The sequence below is a fragment of the Manacus vitellinus genome, unplaced genomic scaffold (genome assembly GCF_001715985.3).
Source record: "Manacus vitellinus isolate BGI_N305 unplaced genomic scaffold, ASM171598v3 scaffold_1_pilon, whole genome shotgun sequence".
Classification (NCBI taxonomy): Eukaryota; Metazoa; Chordata; class Aves; order Passeriformes; family Pipridae; genus Manacus; species Manacus vitellinus.
The window spans coordinates 26,680,206-26,702,652 of record NW_021939396.1 but is presented as its reverse complement, the minus strand read 5'-3'; the positions used below and the strand labels follow the sequence as shown (position 1 = coordinate 26,702,652).

General features: G+C 34.9%; 1 protein-coding gene across 7 annotated transcripts in view; it reads left to right on the top strand.

Moving 5' to 3' along the window:
- The window catches only part of RALYL (RALY RNA binding protein like), a 373,182-nt gene that overhangs the window by 179,013 nt on the left and 171,722 nt on the right, over positions 1-22,447 (top strand). For all 7 annotated transcript variants that reach the window (XM_018078907.2, XM_018078926.2, XM_018078914.2 and 4 more), the window contains one exon: positions 9,758-10,036. In XM_018078907.2, coding sequence (XP_017934396.1) covers positions 9,781-10,036 — 256 coding nt within the window. In that variant the 5' untranslated portion in view covers positions 9,758-9,780. The remainder of the gene's footprint in view (positions 1-9,757; positions 10,037-22,447) is intronic.

Below are 22,447 nucleotides of genomic sequence, written 5' to 3'. Positions count from 1 at the left end.
ATGCAAATCCTAATTTTCAGTAGCAGAGAATCAAATGAAACTCTCCATTGTACCAGAGAAGGTCCTAAATGTTGATCTATCAGTTAAAATTCTGAGAAATTGGGTATTTTGTCCATAATAGTCACAACAGAGGAAAATTACTGAAATAATCTCTGCAACCAAGATATGTTAATGCATGACTTGGGCCAGATTTAAACATGCTATATATGTCAAGCCAGTCAGACTTGAAAAATTTTAGAGATTTCAGCAGAACATTAGTCTACTTGTAAGCTTCAGGCACCAAATAGCAATTAAACTACAGATGCCTTCAGGCTCGGATAATAGAGGAAGAAAAGTTCCACAGATAGCTTTGAATTTGTGTTTATGAAATCCTCAGGAGAGTCTATGAATATAGTTTATAAAAACCTTGCACATGGCTGCATGATTGTGGTGGAAAAAGGAGCTGAAGTCATATCCAAATACAAGATTTAAGACTCTATCATCATTAGATCCATATTCATGTTTTCTCTAAGTTTTTCTTCATCAGATGCCTGCATACTGTATGTATAGAAGGTGGAAATACCCATAATCCCATGCAGAAAATCCTATTTTCACATTGTGGGTGCAATGAACTCTAAGGTTTATCAAGGAAAGAAATATCAGTTATCTTGTTGCATATCCTCGGTGGTATATCTTCTTTCTTGACTAGCTTCGTAATCTTAAACTTTGACATATACATGAGATTCAGTGTGTGAAAAGACAGAAAAGACTTTGTAGATAGACTAAAAAAGCATTCAGCTGTTTTGTGGTGAAGGGTAGCATATTACCTTGTATTCCTGACTCAGAGGGTACTCTACATGCTAATGAGTAAAACCAAGGCTGAAAAATTTGGCCAGGTTGAATAAATGGGGTAAAAGAAAGAGATGGCAAAACCAAAAGCACAGTATGTCATGATTTACTGCATAACTTTGGGAAAGTTACTGGCAAAGCTAGAGTCAGGTATCAGAATTACTTTGTTGTCAGTAGTAGCTTTTCTTCCTGTAAGTCAGATGCACAGTATGGTCATCTGGCATAAATCCCCAAGACATACTTGTGAGAGGAAGTGAATACAATAGAAAATGTGATTTCAGTTTGATTATGAAATTCAAGTATTCTTAAATACCTCTCACCACTATTAAAGATCAAATAATTATTTTGATCAACTAATATAAGAGATAAAGTATAAAAATACCCATTAATAGAAAATACTTAGAAATATAAGAAATATAGAGATTAGGCAGAGAAACCAAGATATCACTAATCCTCTAAACAGCTTCTTATATTTTCAATTAAATGGTATATTTTCTATTAAACTTCCTAGTGCTGCAGCATTTTTGTGGTGTTTTGCATTTTCTAATTCCATTCATGCAACAACCCAGTGAGCTGGAATATCACCAGTATTATTGCCAGTTTCTGAAGAAAGAGGACAAGGTGGAGATATTAAGTGACTTGCATAAGGTCTCTTATCAAGTCTGTACCAGAGCTAGGATTACAATTCAGAAGCTCTTGACTTCTTGTCTGGTATTCAACAGCCTAGACCATGACATTCCTCAAATCCAATTTCAAACTCTTATAAAATAATAAAGGAAACACAAGGAGCAAAATTCTAGTCAAAGTAATGCTACCAAAAGTTTTCTCAGAAATTTAGATGTAATAAAATTAGTTAAAATAGTCTGTCAATGAGTTGATTATAGTGATTACACAAGCAATAAATATTAAATGTAACTCTCAAAATGCATGTACAATTTGCCAAAATAATTTTCTTCCCTTAAGAATAATTCAAAAAATTAAATCATATCAACCTTTCCATGTTTAATGTCATGTGTCCCAAAAACAAAACCTTAGTACATAACAGTGAAGGATTGAGATAAGATCTGTATTGTAGGGGAATCATCTAACCATGCCATTGGTATCCTTATTAGACCCGGTTTTAAATAATGACTTTAAATTCTAATGCACTAAAACAATTCAAAATTACAATTTCAGAAAGTGTTGTACTTGTGGACTGTAAATTCCCTTGAGAACAGAGAAAACTGATGAAGTGTATTAGGAAGGTTAGAAATATAGAAACGATAGTAGGAGACTGTCTTACTTGCCAAGGTTCCTTTAATCCTCACAGTGATATGACGCTGAAGAGAAAGAAAAAACACAGAGGGAGCAACACGGCCAAATGAGACCAAGAAATCCCAGTGAACATGAGATTAACTGGAAATGTCATATGACAGCAAATATAGCTGAGATTTTTTTTAAGCAATCCATCAAATCACAAAGTGAAGAGAAAGACAGCAGTCCTGCAGCTTTTGCTGTCACTACACCTAAAACTGAAGATTGAAAACAGATTTAGGTCACAGAAATCATAGAAAGTCAGAAATACATTAAAATTATTAAAAAGCCAGCAGGAATGAATGATGAGAGAAGATTAAAATAGCTTGCTGTATAAATGATAAATGATGACTCAGAGGAGATGAGATAGATGGCTACAAATAGATCTAGTAAAAATAATGGAAATGAAGGGGAAAGTCACCTACTTTTGTTTAACTTTTGCTTAAAAAAAAACCAAACAGAAAACCCCAAACTTGTTCAGTTCTTTCTCAAAGAGCCTAATTGACAGCAAATAAAAGAAACACATCCCTAGATGAAGAGTTTCCGTTATCATTTCCTGGATAAACATATCCAGCACACAGATTGCAACAAAGACATGATAAAGAAAAGTACCAAAGTTAACCCATTATTTGTCTGCCTTGAATTAGTACCAAAAATGTCTTGATCGTGCTGTCTTTCCTAGATATATTTTAAAAGGTGAAGTATTACCTGCGGGATAATACCAAAGGTCCTGTTCTGGAGTCTGCTAAGCAACCTCAGTGTCCAGGTCTCTAAAGTATTCCCTTGAAGGATGTATCTTTTTATGGAATTAGACATTTAGGCAATGTATTACTCAAATTCAAACTCCTCTTCACTTAGTATCCAAATAAGTCTTACTTTTTTCTTTTAGCATTTGATTTTAATATTTTTCTCCTAAATTCACCATATTATTTACACAACTATACTGGTATGTGCTATCACAATTACTTTCTTATTCTAACCAACAGAGTTATATCTTTATTTCATAACTTATAAATAGAGAAAACCTTGTATTTAAGGGGTTTAAATATGATGGGGGAAAGGGACCCATATCTGAGTGATCATCAAATCTTATATTAGGGAAATGTATTTCTTTACGTGATTATGTAGGGTTATTTTCTTTATCCTGAGAACAAAGAGCATGTGAATGGAAAGAAAAATCCCTATTATTCTGTGCTCACAGGTTTCATTTTCTTCTGACCATTTGTGTGGGAGAAGGTCCCATGAGGCACCCAGGGCAGTAAGCAGCTGCAACTTCTGTCCACCTGTACAGACATCAGAACTTTTCTTCTTTCCTCCCCCTCCTTGGAGGTGGTGCTGCTCCTGAGGACAGAGGGCACACCTCCCCCTTACTCTTTCCAATGTTTAAACAACTAATGCAAAATAATGCATTCTTAAAAGTAATTTATTATTTTTTCTGCATGTTATAATTAATTTCTAATTATTTTATTTCTTTTTAACAAGTAGATATGTTTTATTCACCCTCCACAAAGAAAGAGTATTTTTCTCTTTGAGAACAGTCACAACAGAACATGAAGTGAGATCTGCTACGTAATTTTATCTTTCAGTCCTTAGTTTTCTACAAGATGTGGCATAGCAAGTATTGATACATACTGTCATTTATGTGACTCCAGAAATGCCAGCTTGAAGGGAGCGTTGCCCTTGTTATAGACATTATGTTCAACCCCTTCTTAAAAGTAATTGAAAGGAAGCTAAAAACTAAACCATAAAAAAAAAAAAAGGAAGCATATTCTTTGACTTTAATGAGGACTGGAAGGACTCAGAATATTTTGATGTGGATTTAACTAACCATCTTATGAATAATTTTTTCTTTATTTTTGTGACCTAGATATAATAATTCATTAAAAATGAACATAAAACATAAAGAAAGGATTTTTCCAAGGCAAAATATATTTTGCCTGACAACTTTCCATTCTCTCTTTTCCCTCCTTCCATTCCTCCCTACCACTGTGAAATTTCCAATAGTCATACTTCCAATAGATATATAAAATTTTGTAGGGGTTTTGTCAAGTACTAATTTAACTGAGATAAAATACTTTTTAATGACTGCCTATTAAAGGAATTAACATGAGCATTGACTTTTCCCCATAAAATATTAGTACCAATGTAAGATAACTCTATGTTGTAGGACATTTTATGCTCAGAAGGCCACTTCCAATGTTTAAACATCTTAAGTTTGTCTACAACCCTTCAAAAACATTTATGTTGTCACTCTTGCTAAAAGGTAACTCAAAAAGAAAGAAAATACATTACAGCCTTATTCTTTTTTTTCTCAATAAACATTTCGATAATCATTGATTCTTAAATCTTGAAGACAATATGTCACAGAAAAGCCCAACTATTAAAGCAACAATTGAATCTTGATATTGACAAAAGTTCAACTACTAACTGAGGCTAGATAACAGAAGGGCAGAGACAAATTACTTGGAAATGCTGAAAAGAGCAAAACCTCACAAGTTTTGGGCCAGAGACTGACCAGATGTTATAGTGCTGAATTTTGTCTGTCCAAGGACCAATACTGTGTTGTTTGATATTTACCAGAATGCCCATGTTCAGCTTGACCCCCAAATATCCTAGCAAATATTTTCTTACAGTGTGTACTTTTTACTGTGGATTTCATTGTGGAAACAAACATCACTGTTCGACCACGTGTCTGTTAAGGTCTTTTTCTTTCTTCGAAGAATTTGCAATTATCAAATGTGTACTATGCACCTCAATGCGCAAATGTCTTATTGTAAATAGCAAAAATTGAGATTTGGAATTTACTGTTGCTTAGAGAAAGTTGCCAATGATGAGACTTTTTATATTTAAAAATCTTTCTCCAGAAAGAATTAGTCTTACTACCACACAAATCTAATACAAAGTGTTGATAACTTTCTGGCTTAGCTCTATACATGATCTCAAAATGAATTTTATTTTTAGGGGGGAAGGGGAAATGAGTGGTTTTAATTTTTTCCTGGGATTTTTTTTGTAAATAGACTAAGTACATAGAAATTTGATATTAAAATTCCATATGAATAACACAGTTCTTTTCAATTTTCAGAAAGAATTTGTGTTTTCCTTAAACATTTTCAGTTTTTCCTCAGCAGACCCTAATTTTTCCTAAAGTCACTGCAAGTAATACATAGTTCATTCAATTATGTACACTTTTTCTATTTGCTCAAAAGTAGCAAATAGTTTATTGACAAAAGAAAACACCTCCAAGATAAAAGCACATAAATATATAGAACTTCCAGAAAGTATTACTAAACTTTTTGAAGACAATTTGTTTTTAACAAAAAAAAAACAAAACAAAAAAAAAATCAGAAAAAAAATTCCCCAAGCCTTCAATGGAAATATTTCCTAACCTCTTCTAAAGAGGTTTATCTGATATTTTCTGATTCTAACAGAATTTTTGCAGGTTAGCCTCACTGGTTTGTTCAGTATAGGAAAATACGTAAGGATAATTTCAGAGACAAATTTTCAGAATTTGGTAGAAATTTTACATGACTGAGTAGTTCTAATCGACATTTCGAGATAAGAAATGGTTGTACACCTGGGGAGAGGCTGAAAATCCCTTTAAATAGCTTAGATCCCCAAGTCTTCATATATCCCAAATTTTTTTGCAGTTCGACCAATTTTCTGTCTCTTCAAAGACAAATTTTGCATTTTACTCTGTGAAGAATAGTTGGTAAAACACATAAAGCAGCACTGGGATCAGAAGTCAGAGAGAATTATTATGGTTGCTTCTTGACCCTAATCCCTAAAAAAATGCCTGAGAGTTACTGGGATGTAGAATCTGACTTGTGCCCTTTCTCTTTTCTTTAAGTCCTGTGCTGTCTCTGCACTGGGGCACAACTGTAGAAGGAATTGTCATCTTCACTGTTCTGGGGTAGGCACAGTGCCCGAGGAGGAACATCTCTGAAACGGAAGATGTGGATTCATATATTCCTCTTATGGAAAGAAGTTGAATTGTACAGCCACAAAGCAACGCTTTGTCATGCTGGTGCTTAGCCAGACTTTGCCAAGAAATGCTGGAAAACTGAAGGAAACCGAGGATTAAATTCTACCCCCCTCTTCAGCACTTTAAATTGACCGGTTTAAACTTCTCACTTGTGTCCTGGACAATAAGAATCTCATTTTAGTCATTTGCTTTTTCCTTTCTATTTAACTTGTTATAAATTTTAATATCTAAGAAAGATTGGCAAACTTTACTCCTCAAATCAGAGATCTATGTAGTAATAGAAATGTTCCAATTTATAACTTGTATTTTAATTATTCCAAGACTTAAACTATTTACTTCTTAATAGAATAATTGAAACAGCTACTGCATAAAACAATGCAGTATATGCAATATATAACATAATATATATAATATACAACATATATGTGTTACATTATAATTATAGTATATAATGAAATGTATTGAATAAATAAATATGTTTAAATGCAATGATAGGTAGCTGTTATTTGTAAACCATTTCTTAAAAGATACCTTATTAAAGGATGCAAAGAATGAGATTACTTCAGATAGGTTTTTCTCACTTTTTCATTTATTTTTGCAGTTGTATGAGTTACAATGTTTGTGACTTTACTGATAGGTCAGACAAGATAGATATAATTCAGTATTCACAGATGCATATTGTAAGTGAGGTGTAAAACCACGTTCTTTTGCATTGTGATGAAGTTCCCATGGATCTTTAATTTTTATGAAATATTCACAAAAAAATATTGATCAGCAAGGCAATCAAATTTCAATCCTTCATGTTACTATTATTCTTACCCTTTGAATTTCCACAGCACGTTTTCCTGACTGCTCATTTGAATATGAGAACCCACCAGACAACTACTTTTCTTTGTGTTGTAAAAATATTGTAAATTTGCATTGCAAAGAACAACTACAAGAGAGAAATATTCAATGTCTATTTAAATTAGTGCAGACAAAAACTGTGCAAAAATAAAATGAGGATTTTTATGAAATAAAAAAGGAATAGTTCACTAAATCCCATGTTAAATGGCTAAACAATAGAGGAAATACAGAGTGTGGTACTCTGGTGTTTAGAAAACAATTGTGCTGTAATAAATGAGGAGTTTTGTTGTCTATTATTTTCATGCAAATCCTGACTTTTGGCAGAAGATTTTCTGTAGTTTTTTTTCTCCTTGTCATTTTTATTATTAGTCTGTCAGTTGTGTGCTAACGCTAGAAGCTATGTAAAAATACATGGAGAGACAGCCCTTAGCCAAAAAAAGTGCAAGTCTGAAGATTAAAAGGTGGAAATGGAAGCACTAAAAAGAGTGATACAGCAGGTTAGTGGATAAGACAGGTCTACCAGTCAAGGCTACTGCTTTCTAGACCAGTGATCTTACTTGTGATAAACTACCCCTATGAGTTAAGTAAAATGAGTTTAGCTACACAGTCAATAAATGTACGCAGATGATACTAATAAGAAACTAAGAATTATATGAGGACAAATACAGTTTGGGGTTTTTTCTGGATCTTGACAAAAATTACCACAATAGTGTCCATATCAGATTTTCCCAATAGAGTGGTACTTGCACACTGAACCCGGCAGCACAGGGGATACCAGTGGTTCCTTGTTTACCAGCAACCTGACTGCATCAACTTTTATTTTTATGCCTAAATACTCTGCCGTGTTACCTCCTCAGTTTGTGTAATTAGGGCTCTTTAAAATAACGTGGCTGTGTTATTGTCACTTTGACTCCTGTGTAAATATAGGTATATCTAAGATGGGTTTAAACTTTTTAGGTCTTAGAAAACATCAGCAGTCCACTTTATGCCACTATAGAGGTTAATGTGCATTATATTTATGTTTTTCAAATGGTTTGTCTTCAAACTATTGTAGTACCAAGCCTACTGCTATGAATGTTCACAATATTCAGGTTAACTACATATAGACATGACTTCAAATATGCACATTCTGCACAGCAATCTAGAAATATATGGTATTGAGTCTGTCTTATGATAGACAGAGGTTTGTGGTCTAGGCAGTTTTCCTGGGTCTCCATGATGAAATCTGTGCATGTATAAAGTATCTTGTGTTTCCAGAATGTGTTTAAAAATCAATAAACTTACAAGAAAATTTTTTTTTCTTATTTTCTTCAATGTTTTTTCTAAATGTTGCAATATAAAGTAAGTTGCTACACTAAGTTGTTAAGCAAGTGATAGCACACATTTGTTTAATAGAGTTGACTGTTTGGTAGGACTCAGGAGGACTGCCCACACATCTCCATTGTGTATTCTTACCTGGAAGGTGGGGTTTGGATCCTCTGGGATGGAGGTAGTCAAAGTGCTGATGACTGTGGCTGTGACTGTTTTGTTCACCAGGAATTGTGCAGAGCTCTGTAACAATGGTTTCTTTTTCTAGCTTCATATATGGTAGCTACTGATTTAAAATATGCAATTTCTGCTAGTTAGACTCAAGCTTTAGGTGTCCAGAAGAGAGGTCATTATACCTTTTCATCCTGAGGAATGAACTGAACTTTAACTGGGAGAAGTATCTGACTGAATTCTCTTCTTGCCCGAGCTGTTACTGTGACATGATCAAAAGTATGAACAGGTTAAAAAATAGTAACATATTTCTTGGCTATAAGACATGGCCTATATTTGGCTGCTGTATAAATGACCTCCTTCTTACAAAATAAATTTTCTCTATTTAAAGCTATATGTATTTTTTAAATTCCTGTGGTCTACTAAAGCTGAAGAAAACCCAGCACAGACATTTCTTTCTATTTTATTTCCATCTAAGTAAATTGATGCAAATGGAGGCACCAGCTGGCAGGTGGAATATTAAGAAAATCACATGTTCTTCAAGGTGTGAGGCTAGATGAACATCAAATATTTTTTCGTTTTACCAAATCTTTCAAAAAATAATGTTGTTATTTCTATCAAAAATGACAGGATGCATTTAGACTTTTGACATCAGAGGAAAGAGCAAAGCAGCAAGAAAACCTGTGTTCCTACAGTTAAAGTGGTTTGTTTTCATACTTTTTAATTCTCAGAACATAATTCACTGTCTTTTCTCTTTTTTGCTTTTGTACTGGATTTACAGGGAAAATTGTTCTGATAGAAGCATATTGATTGCAGTAAAGAACTGTATATTACCTGCACTGCACACCTCACTGAGATATTTAACTGGTGAGAAATGTGCTCTAACTGACACCAAACAAAAGCAGTGTTGTCTTTCATTGTAAGAGTTTGCTCTCTACATGGCCTTGAATGTTCATTTCTTTGACAGAAGATAATGATTCATTCTCTTGCTTTGCAGTTTCCAGATGGCTAGGTACTTAAAAAGTCAATATTGAATTTCTAAGCAGAAATCCACATAAGATTACAGTAAAACTCCGCTATCACAGCATTGTATTAAGAGATGTATTGGTATATTTCATATATATAAAAATAAGAAATTTTAATTTGAGTTATAAGCAGTATTTACAATGTGCTGTCTTGGTTTTAATGATAATGTTTTTGAAAGTTTGAGGTTTTTTAGTCTAGATTCACCCAAAGCAAAAAATAAAAGTGAATTATTGCTGGAACAATCATGCAAAGTCAGAGTCACTTCATGCTTTGAAACATAATTTTCTTTGTTATTTGTTTAAGGTTTAAAGCCAAGTGATCCAACCATGACCGGCAAAACACAGACCAGCAACGTCACCAATAAGAACGACCCAAAGTCCATCAACTCCAGAGTCTTCATCGGCAATCTGAACACAGCCATTGTCAAAAAAGGTGACATCGAAGCAATCTTTGCGAAGTATGGGAAAATAGTGGGCTGCTCAGTTCACAAAGGTTATGCATTTGTACAGTACATGAGTGAGAGGCATGCGAGGGCTGCAGTGGCAGGAGAGAATGCCAGGATCATCGCAGGGCAGCCACTAGGTAAGGACTTGCTCATATCATAAAATACTGTTTTCTCCTTCCTTTCTATTTGAAATATCATCTGCTGCTGGTGCCTTCATGACTAGTAAGTTTGTTTTGCTGTTGTTCCATCTAAGTGTATTTCCAAGATGTTGAATCTGACAGAATTTTTAATGTATGGGGTGTTACCTAGATATTACAAAATGTTTAGTGCTATAAACTGCTGCTTTATTACATAGATCACTTCTGACAGCTTTATACTTCTCTTTGTAATCCCAGTGTAGTGAACATGATTACTCATGTGAGGAAAACATAAGTATTTTTTCTTGGACTTTAGTTAGTAAATGTAATGTAATATACCAAGGCTCATCTAATAGATGTGGTTATCTTTCATGTAATGAATCTAAAAAAATACCCAACACAGTTATGTGTCAAATGTTATACAGAAGAAAAAGAGTAGGTTTTGTTTGTCCTTGACATTGTACCGAATCAACTGTAATACTGTTATTCATTTAGAGAAGTCTATTATTAAAAACTTAGGTTGCAACTGTTCCCATATAATACTGGGGACATTGTTCACCTGAACTCCAAATTAAACAAAAAAGGTCATATTTTTGTTTTCTATTGCTTTGTCATGAATGCTTAAGTAAGATCTGATTGTTTCTTTTTGCAAAGAAACTTTTTCTTACCTCTGAAAGCTGCAATTATATATGGAGGCTGTTAATGATAAAATCTGGAGTACAGTACTGACCCCATCTGTCATATATATAGTAGTAATGGACAGTACAACCAGATGTTTTGTAGGAGCCAGAGATCTGGCATACTCATTTTCAATGTTGCAGGCTGTTGAAGTCTATTTTTCTGATTGATTGTAGAAATTGAAACATTTGTGTTAGATGGGTTGTTCTTTTGTCATAGTTGTTCAGTAATTTTAAGTTTTATAACTTCTATCTTTTGGGTTCAAAGGAAAAACAGATTGAATAATTTCAATTATATTCAAAGGGAGATTACAACTTTAGTAAAAGTCATACAGACAAGTAAAGTAAAAGAACTCAAGTGATAAAAGCAGGGCAGCAGAATCAGTCTGTGGGATGACATTATTAGAAGACATTTCCTGGAGTGATGCTCTCCAAGTAATAGGCCATGTAATGCCATCAGTGCATTATTTACAGCTTCTTGCACACTGGTCTGGACAGATTTTTTAAACTGTGTTTTCCTAAGGCAATAGATCTGTTATTACTATGATTACTGTTGCTAGTCTCTTTTAGCATTTCTTGTAGCACCTATAATATGCCAAGTGTTTTGTTCAAGGAGATGTCCTTGCACTATTCAGTGTAGTTTTGTGCTTTCTATAGCAGGCAAGTGAAGTTGTTGCAAAGGAAATTAAGTGACCAACGACCAGTTGAACTGTTTGAATCTTTTAATAATAACAGAAATTTTGCTCAGCACTAAGTTTCAACTGTATAATCTTGAAATACTTTTATTTTTCTGAAAAGTCCTTCGATGGCATATTTCATGCCCAAGTTCCTCATGTATCTAGGAATATAAATAATAAACAAGGTGAGATTTTCTTTTAGCTGTTCCAAACCTAATTTACTCTTTCTATATATGAAATACGGTTGTCATTGCTATTGTTTGATAAAAAGAATGAATTTGTAAAAATGATACTTCTCATTAGACAAACGTTTTTGATGAGTTCGTTCAATTGGCAGTAAACATTAATAGTCACCTCATATTAATGAGTCAACTGAGAAAATTTACTTGGGATTGTGACCCAGAAGAATAACTTATGTGAAAATTGTTCATTATTGTGAAACTTTATGATGAAAATTTACTTTTTTCTCTGTCCCGAGAGCTTTACATTTTGAAATAAACAAAACTAATGATTTTTTATCAATAGTGAAGTTATGGATAGGGGACAAGAAAAAGCCTCTTACAGACGTACAAATAAACTTGATTAAGCTGAATATTAGCTGAATATTCTTTTAAATGGAGTTAGAACATCCTAGTAATATAATGAGGGCTGGATGGTTGTCAGTTTTGTAAAGATATTTGAGCAAAGGAATATTTGAAAAAGTTATTCCCACAGCGTATGCCTGATACTACTGTACACTCTAGTACCCAGTAACTCACAAAAGAAAGAATAACTTTGTTTAGGCTGCATTAATAATGTACATTAGTTCTTCAATTGTTTACATTAGCTCCTGCCTTCTATGGACTCCTACCATTCAAAATTATGTGGCTTTACCCACGAGTCAGAAACTGTTTGCATGTACTGAAATTAAGAATTCAACCTGTAAATTTCTATAACTGTATAAGTTGCTACACAATTCACTGAGCATCCTGTGTAAATGTTTCTTCTGTATATAACAAGGCATTTTTTTAACAAATTCCTCTGAAGTACAAATTTAAAGCATTGCTATTACCGTCAGTCTTACCAGCTTCCTGTGGGTCAATATAATTGGCCTGTTGGTCTCCTCCATCAACTCTAAAACTCCTACTGATGTGTTTGGTGGCCAGTGATATGTAATGGCTGTGCTGTGGAGGCTGCAGCTTCGCTGAAGTGGATTTCATGAGCTGTGTGATTATTTCCAAGCTTTCTGTTCCATGAAGTACAACACACTAAAAAGCTGTGGGGTAGAGATCATAAAGGAACACAAAAAATATACTTAAGAAATTTATTGATATTATTGTGAAGTTCAGTGTAGTTTCTTGAAGTGATATTATGCCTTCATGGGAATAGTGTGTTTTCCTGCCAGCAGGGCAGAAACAGGTCAGTATTGTGCACAGGAGTCTGCTTCACAATGATTATTTTGTGAATGGCTTCAGGCTGGAGCCAAGAAAATGTTGAAGCTGGTCTAGGATAGAACTGCAAGCTATGTTCTTAGTTGTGGGAACTCACTCACATAATCAACTCTCCTCAAGTTTTTCATCCATGTAAACCCATCTATGCGTTACAAAATATTTGCAAATATTCATCTCCATCACACACGGGACAAAGAGACAGGGTGAATAGTAATTATTCTGAGGAAATACTGGGTCTGTCTATGAACTTTACCAAGGGTAATTTCACCTTTCTCAGGTGAAAGGAGGATTATACACCTGCTTGCTCCAAAGTAAATGGTGCAAGTCCCTCGTTGCAGCTATGGGCTGGGAAGAAAGGTGCAGCAAGAATGAAACTTTTGGGTACATGATAGAGAATACAGTTCTTCACCTAATGTTTTCTCCTGTTTTTCACAAAGCTATTTAACTTTTTATGCATTCCAACACACATGAATTCTGTAGCGTCAAATACCACATAAAATGCATTTAGTGTTCTGCAACTTTGTGTTGTATGTTCCTGTTTACCTTATGCATTTGGCAAATATATAGAATTATAGAATCATGCAATCATTAAGGTTGGAAGAGACTTCAAAGATCACTAAGTCCAACTGTTAACCCAGCATTGCCATGTTCACCACTGAACAACGTCCTCAAGTGCCACATCCACACACCTTTTGAACACTTCCAGGGATGGGTATTCCACCACTTCCCTAGACAGCCTGTTCCAATGTCTGACTATCCATTTAGTGAGAAATTTTTTTCTATTATCTCCCCTTGTGCAACTTGAAGCCATCTCCTCTTGACCTGTCACTTGGAAGAAGAGACCAATCCCCACCTGGCTACAACCCCCTTTCAGATAGCTGTAGAGAGTGATAAGATCTCCCCTGAGCCTCCTTGTCTTCAGGCTAAACATCCCCAGCTCCCTCAGCTGCTCCTCATAGGACTTGTGCTCCAGCCCCTCCACCAGCTTTGCTGCCCTTCTCTGGACAAGCTCCAGCACCTCAGTGTCCTTCTTGTAGTGAGGGGCCCAAAACTGAACACAGGATTTGAGGTGCAGCCTCATCACTTCCAAGTGGAACAGGATAATCACTGGCCCAGTCCTGCTGGCCATGCTATTTGTGATCCAGGCCAAGAAGCCATTGGCCTTCATGGCCATGCTATTTGTGATCCAGGCCAAGAAGCCATTGGCCTTCTTGGCCAGCTGGGCACACAGCTTGCTCATGTTTACTGAGCTGTTGGCCAGCACCCCCAGATCCTTTTCTGTTGGGCAGTTTTCCAGTTGCTCTGTCCCCAACCTGTAGCACTTCATGGCCTTGTTGTGACTCAAGGGCAGGACCTGCACTTTGCCTTGTTGAACCTCATATAATTGGCCTCAGCCCATGAAACTAACCTGTCCAGATCCCTCTGCAGAACCTACCTGCCCTCAAGCAGATCAACACTGCCACCCAACTTGGTGTTGTCTGCAAACTTGCTGAGGGTGCAGTCAAACCTGTTATCCAAACCATCAATAAGGATATTAAAATAAAGATATATGTAACAGCTTCTATCTAAAATTCTGGTACAGCTATCATAGGAACTTCTACATCATAATGTCCCCTTGATCTACTTGGTTTATAGTTCATAGCCATTATTATATAATTATATGACCTAATTTTTGTCCTCTTCCATGCATATTTTTCTACTAGTATAATTCCTTTAGCCTCAGAACATCTTTTGATTTGTGCCTGAATAAGACCCTGGCCATCTCACACATACCTTAAGAAAGCAAGTTAAATGGTGCAAGGCTCGTACTTTTGTTCTCTTCTGTTACTTTCTTTAAGACACCACAGAATTTCATTCTTGGATCCTGAGGAAAATGAAAAAGATTACAGTACCAAGATTGTGAAAGATGCTGTAATTCTTCAGTTGACGCCCTTTTTAACTAATAAATTAGTTCCACTGTAGCTTCAATCCTGTTTTGTTGCTGTAAGTATTATTCACGTGTGTCTGCCTTCAGGTCTAAATTAGATGCAGTCTCTGAGTACCAAGTGAGTGCGTATTGACATGTAGCCTAAGGTAAGATGGTAGTTGCAGATAATTATTTTGGGTGACATACTCTGTTGCACATCCTTTTCAGAAGCACAAGAGCCCTGCAGGGGCTTTCTAAATTATAACTACCCAGTAGAAAAGATCCAAGGAGAAGATCAGGTAATAAAGAGAGACTGTAGAGAAATTCAACATATACCTTTGCTAGAAATTGAATTGATGTGACAATAGGACTGTTTTACCTTTTGTTTCCCTTTCATCTACTCAAAAAATAACTTTTCTATTTTATATTTGTAATGTCTAACAACAATGAAAGACTTAACTATGTATTTGCAGAACTAGAACTATCCAGACTGAATTTTTTTTATCTCAATCTGAAATTCAGAAAACATTGTTACATGAATTTTTATATTTTAAAAAGGATAAATACTTATGCTGCTTTAGTGAACTTCTGAAAAATTTACTTGAGCTTAAAAAATGACAGATTTATCCAAATTTTCTTGGTGACTAAGCTTTACTTAAACGAATACTATGCTAAGATAGGAAATTCAAAACTGAATTAGTGGTTATTCAGTTTCCACTTTGTCATCAACTTTCAGTTAGTAGCATGCAAGTATAACCATCATTCTTTCAAACAAAAATAACTCATGACTTATTAAAGCAATCTTGTTACTTTTATCCACCTACTCCTAGTAGCATAATGGCAGGCAATATCAGGATACCAATGCTATCTTGTTTTAAAGTGTATAGTGAAGGAGCAACTGGAAAGGATTCTTGCTTCTGGTAAGTCTGTAAAGACTTGGGTTTTAGTGTGGGTCAAAACATTCTAGGCAAGGACAACAGCTGTCTTAGAGAAACACCAGAAATTATAGTAGTATAATTAAAAATCGGAATGTTTTTGTATTTTAATTTATATTGTAATGAAATATTAAAAATAGCATATATTACACATATAATAATTAAGCATATATTCAAACTGTATTTCAAGTCATATCATGTTGAAAGATTGGATATTGCATTTGCACACCACTGGACCAGAAAGAGCAATGCACTTCGTAGAAAATTCCATTCTAATTCAGCAGGCACACATTCTAATATACTGTACTTAGCAGCATTGCACTATGGAGTAAATAATCTGAGAACTGTAACTCAGTAATATGCAGGTAATTTTCTATCCAACTGAGACTTAGAAAGCAAGGTATTTAAGTTCTGATTAGTCATAATAACTATATAACATATGGGTTTCAATGCTTGACTGTTTTACTACAAAGAATATTGTATTCTTCTGGCATAATAATCCTCTGTTTTTTTCTAAATAGAGTTTAAGCAAAAGCAAAATCACACAATGAAATGCTATATAAGGAGCTGTCATCATCATGTAAGTTTAAATGAAAAAACTTTAGTAAGGAAATAATTGAATCAACAGAAAAAATTTATCCATAAACTTATAAAACCTGTGAGATATCATGAATGTTGGTATATTGTGGGAATGACTTTTGCTTTTGCTGAACTTATATAATTATTTGTTGAATACTTCATCAGGTGATATCAATTTTCTTTGTAAAGTGGTTGTCAACATCCAGACCAGGTTTTGAGAAAGTTTGTTTGATCCAGTATTTTTTAATGTTGAACAAAACATAAAGTAATGATAAAGAAAAAAGACTAGGTGGTCCTCTTCCAAAAGCAAACAAAAAACCAAATAAAACACACAGGGATTGTGCATATGTAGCCATAATGAATGTAATGCCTTAGATGTCACAGGAACCTAGAGCGAAACTAAGGCTAGATTTGTGCTGTCTTTATTAAGTCTTTACCACTAAATTACATCTTAGTCAACGCCTTCATCATTGAGCCCTCAGGCACAAACAGACTATTACAGAACTTCTGAAAAATTATTAATTAACTTTCCACATCTTAGTTCAGAGGTGCTAAATTTTCCCCACTAGAACTGACTCTTTCATGCTATTTCAATCTGTTTCTATATTTCGGAACCAGTGTAATCCTGTTTCAGCCTATTCCATGCAGAAACAGGGATCCTGTCTAAATCTATCTCATAGGTCTCTGCCCTTTTGCTGCCTACCCATACCCCTGTGGTCTTGGTGAAACCTGTGCAACAGCACACAGTAGTGTCAAGTCTCACTGTAGAAGACCTTGGATACAACTACTAGTCATTGTTATAGGATCTTCTGATAGTGGATAATTTCCATATGTCCATTCCCATTACACATTCTGATGTCTCCCAATACTTATATATCTCCTATCGTTGCATCAGCAGAATTCTGCAGCCAAAGCTGCATTATAACCCAGTTGTCTTATGCTCTTGAACACAAAAAGATTAATAAAGTCCTGTTTGTTGTGCATTTTTGTAATCAATATTTTCTCATCCTATAGTCACATTGATGTGAACCATTTCATGTACTATCCATGCACATAAAGTAACTCATATAGAGGAAGAAACAAAGGGTGAATTTTAACAATCATCCCTCAGCAGTTCAGGGCTGGGGACCATTGCATAAAATTGATGTGCCTGTCCCAAAAAAGCAAGCCGAATCTTTCATCATGTAAAGAAAAATCCATGTTTTAATGGAATGAGTAATTTTGTTAAATTGAGAATACCTAGAATATAAAAATGGGTGAGTTTTACTCCCCGTACTTTACAAAAGTTTCTATTTTTCTTCTCGCTGGACTTGGTCTCTCCAACTTATTACGAAAAGTGAAATTACAATTTAAATCTATTTTTTCATATTCAGAAAAGTAGCAAGTACATTTCAAGAAAATAATTTAGTTATGAGGTGAATTTGTGAGGACAATTCTCTCCTTTTTGTTTACCTGGGGACTCCTCCTGTTAAATTCCCCATATATACCTAAACTAAAAATTTGCAAAGTTCTTCTTGGTACATGGTTCAATACTCTGAGCAGTCTGATGTCAGCTCATGCAAATGTTAGGTATTTCCTCTACTATAATGTCAAGAATAATGATCTGATTGCTTGCCATCAGCAGATGTTATTGTAAGAAAAACTTTCCTTCAAGGCTTTATACAGATGCATAAAAAGAGTCACTTAGTCTTCTGCATAGCCAGCTCAACATTATGGACAAAGTGTTATCAGAGGATCTTTCCATGTCCTTTTCTGCTGTTTGACATGTCTGTATATAGCCTCAGGGCCTCATTTGCATGAAATGTTACTTTTTTCATCATTTCATCCTTGGGTTTCATTGAATCCTACACTTTAAGTCTGCTTGCAAGAAATATTTACCTGTTTGTGGGTCTGATATATCCTTAGTAATTTTATAAGTGCCTTTCAAACCATTTAGACAATGTTATCTCAAAATTCTCAATACTTAAGCCTTTATTATATGCATATCTTGAGTTTTTGGGGGTTTGTTTGTTTTTTGTTTGTTTTTTTTAAGCAAACATTATCCAGTAGGTCCTTCTGGATTTGAACTTTATGCTATTTTATTTCTGTTGCAGGTCTATAAGAAGTTACAAAAATTTGTTTTCCTTTGTGGCAGACAAAATCCTGTACCTTTTTTTAAATATACTTGCTTTGATTAGTAACTGCTGAAGTCATTAAAATTTGTAGAGCTATTAAATAATGTTAAATTCTGAACTGACATAATATCATGCAGTAATAAAAATGCTGTAATGATGCTCTCATAACATTTGTCTCAGTGTCTCATATGGGATGCACTGTAGAAAAGAAGAACAGTCTCTAGGATGCTCTGCAATTTCTGGTTTTGTTGTACTAGGAGGTCTCATGTTGTCTACAGCTTCCCTTCTTTGCTTTATCCAGATTGATTCAATTTGATAGGCTATTTTCCTTGCATTTGGCTTCTTTCACTTCAAATAGAATCTCATCTGGACTAAGTCTGATATTTTCTTCTTGATCATTTGACAATACTTCACTATTTCACTTGTAGTGATGGATAATGTCATGTCACCTAGCTTTATATGTGTGCCTACCATATCTCCATGTTTTCTCATTCTTTTGTTAAAACATTTCACTTGTTGACCTTGTTCTAAAAGGCATATGGAGGAATTCATATCTGCTACAGGCTGTGTGGAAAGGCAAGAGATCAGATGATTTCTCATCTAAATCTAACATACCGATATTCATCTTTCTAATCTGCAATTTCAAGCATGGGGCTTTTTTAACAGATATTCAACACTGAGTGGGTGACAGGACAGAGTAATGCTATTTTAGTTTACTGCAGAATCTGCACAAATCTTAGCCCTGCTATTTGTCATTTGGACTATAACAGTTAAACCCATGAAATAGCTTTCCCTCCCGAGACATCACTCAGCTGTTTGGAGGAGAAAGTATAACAAATATTCCTCTTACCAGAATACTGATGTAGCATCAGAAATTCTTCACCAGATCATAGTCTAAGTTCATGGAGGCAGGTCTTCAGCATGATGAACTTCTAGGATCACTCTTTCTCACTTTCTTTCCCTTCTTAGCAGCAAGCTCAGCTAAAATGCAAGTATTCTTTTCCTGTTTAGCTTAACTGAGACAAAAACTGCTTGTGAGGGTATATTTGCTATCACAGATTTGATCTCATGTCTGAAACCTACTTGCATTTCACACCTAAGGAAATTACAGAGGAGGAAATCTTGTTTCTTTTTTAGAAAGGTTCTATCACAGGTTTCACACTTAATTCTGCAAGTCTTTCAACAGTAGACAACTTCATCAGCAAAACTCTGTAAATCATATATATTGGGAAAAAAATCAAAACTTAATTGTTTATAACTTATTAATAATTCAATCATTTTTCAGCATTTCATATGGACAAAGTGAAATTCATAGGCAAAAAAGGAGAAATTTGCCAAATTAGATGCTCTCTTTCTATATTACTTCTCCTTTCAGAAGAAATTTTCATATTCATGAACTCCCCCATAAGCTTAGAAAGTTTCAAGTAAAAGTCATTTTCCAGATATTATAATGAGTCAGAACTGAACACTGTTCATATCCTTGTTTGTTACAACCCTTTAAGTGACTTCAGTCCCTTCTAGGAAATTAATGGAAACTGAATCAGACCTTTTTTCATGGCAAGACTTGTAATTTTAAAAAGACCAACTGAAAAATAGTTAGCCTGTGTTTTAGTAAAAAGCTGGATATTTTTACAACTATTTTAAATTGTGTAAAGTCCTTCTATACCTTACAGAATACTTTATATTGCTTTAAAAAATGATAATGTATCTTTAAGAAGACACTTCCCCTGTTGAAATTCAGCACAGAATTTCTAATTTCACATATATTTAAATTCAGATATGTGAGTCCTGAGCTTTCTCCCACTAGATGGTAACAACCAGGTATCTAAAAGCTGAGAACATACAGTAGCTTGTCCCAGAAAGAAGTACAGTCAATTCCACAACTAAAAGTTGCTTACATGTCTGTGCCACCATGAGTAAGACCTCTTTTGTTTTTCCTACTTTTTTTTTTTTTTGAGGAATGAGGTTGTGTGCTTAAAGACTTAAAATACTCTGCTTTCCTTTGTGGCAATCTCAGTCTTTTAATACCTTTTTTATTTTTTTTTTGTCAGATCTGTTTCTTGTTTACCTAGTCTTCTCGTCAATGTAAGTCTTCACTGATTTGATGTTATCCAAACACTTTTGTTATGATCACAGTTATTCCTATGTATTGTTAGAATCTCATCAAAAACAGCATTTCCAATTGACTGCTGCAGTAATTAGTTGTAGTCATCTGTCCCACCTCTCCTATTGTTTGCAGTTAAATGTCAAATTTTAATTCTCTTGTGCTTTCTTTCATTCTGTCCCTAATGCAACATACAATCATAGAAAAGAAAGGAAGAGAACTTAATGAGTTTTAAGTGTGGAACTAACTTTCTGATCTTGAAACAAATATGGGAATTGTATAATATTTCCTAGTTCTTCTATTACCTTAAGGTTTCTGGAGTCACTTCATTAAATCTGTGTCTATTTAACTAGTCTTTCAGGTGAGAAACACAATATTTGACTGAAAATAGCAAGCGTGAAACAAGACTAGAAAAAGAAAGGAATACTAGATGACAGAAAACCCTGTAGCTGGAAAAATCTGAAGCCATTTCAAGATGTGATTTACCTCTCAGCTGTACACTGTGATAATTCAGCATCTTAAATTGTAAAGAGACAATTAAAAATACTTTTTATTGATATCTTAAGACTTTATCCCTTGATTTGATACAGTCATAGCTTTTGTTGAATTATAGAATAATCTCTGTTGGAACCACATCTAGTCCAACTTCCTGCTCAAAGCAGTGAATAGTCCAGAAGGTTTTTCAGCTGCTTTGCAGTCCACCCATGCAACTCATACTTTCCAATCTTGGCAGCAATGATGTTATAGGAGATTGTTAAAGATGAAGAGCACTTAAACCACCTCTTCCCCCACCTATAAGTTATTTATTCTATCATAGAAAGCTCACTGGTCTGGTCATAGTTTGCCTCAGTAAATGTACTGACTGGTCCTAGTCATCTTGTCCTTCATGAGTCTGGACATGACTCCCAGGAAGATTTGCTTGTAATTGTCCAGTCTGTCTTGTCAGTGTTGTATGTCTTCAACACTGAAGTCCATCCTAATCACAGAAGTATGTCTGACATACACGCTACTCAGCAACAGATCATACACAGGGACTTCCCCCCAAAAATTGAGGATCTGATTTGCTTTTTCTTATATTACCTTCTTCCTCTTCAGCCTTTTCCAAGTTCTGCCATTTTACCATCTTATCTCCTCCTAAAAAATTCCACCCCTGTCTACTCCTAGCCCGTTTTTCCTAGTTTTCTTAGCTTTACAAGTTTATTTTCTGTTTATAAGAGCTTATCCTGGAAATGTCTCCCTTATTCATGACTTCTGTTAAGGTCATATCACCAAGCCCCTGTTTTTTAAAAATCTGTAGTGTTTTGCCATGTTCATGCTGTTACCTTTTAGTGATGTCAGAGTCTGGGATTTAGTCATCTGCATGCAAACCTTAATGTTTCCAACTGAGTGGAGTGATGTTGATTATGCCTATAATTCCCCAGAGCCCATTTCTTGTCGTCTTTGAAGATGGGCATCACATTTGCCTTTTTCCCATCATCAGGGAGCTCTCCTAATCTCTCCAGCCATTCAAGGTGATAGAGAGCAGCCTCACAATAGTATCAGCCAGCTCTCTTACCACCCCTAGATGCATCTTGTCAAGTCTCATATTTATTTTAATTGTAAGAATTTATATTTCAACCCATCACTATGTCAAAAAAAAGCAAATACCACACTAATTCTTAACAGTCAGTAAATTCATTGGCATTTTCCCTTTTCCACAGTAAGAATATTGATTTCTTTTTTCTTACTCAAAGATGAGTAACAGGATTGTGAATTTAGATCTGATTTCAAAAGGTTTTGTTTTGTAAATGCACTGCAAATAAATAAATGACAAAAACCTGTGAGGTCATAGTGACTCCAGCAGCTGCTCTGGACAGTGTCCATAAAGGTGGTGGTTCTCCTGGCAAAGAGTGGAAGAAAATGCATGAAAGGAGTAATGCGATGGTGCTCTGAAAATTGGTGCAATGTTACAGGCTGGTATTTTGAAGCTTTATGAAATTGGGGTATAGA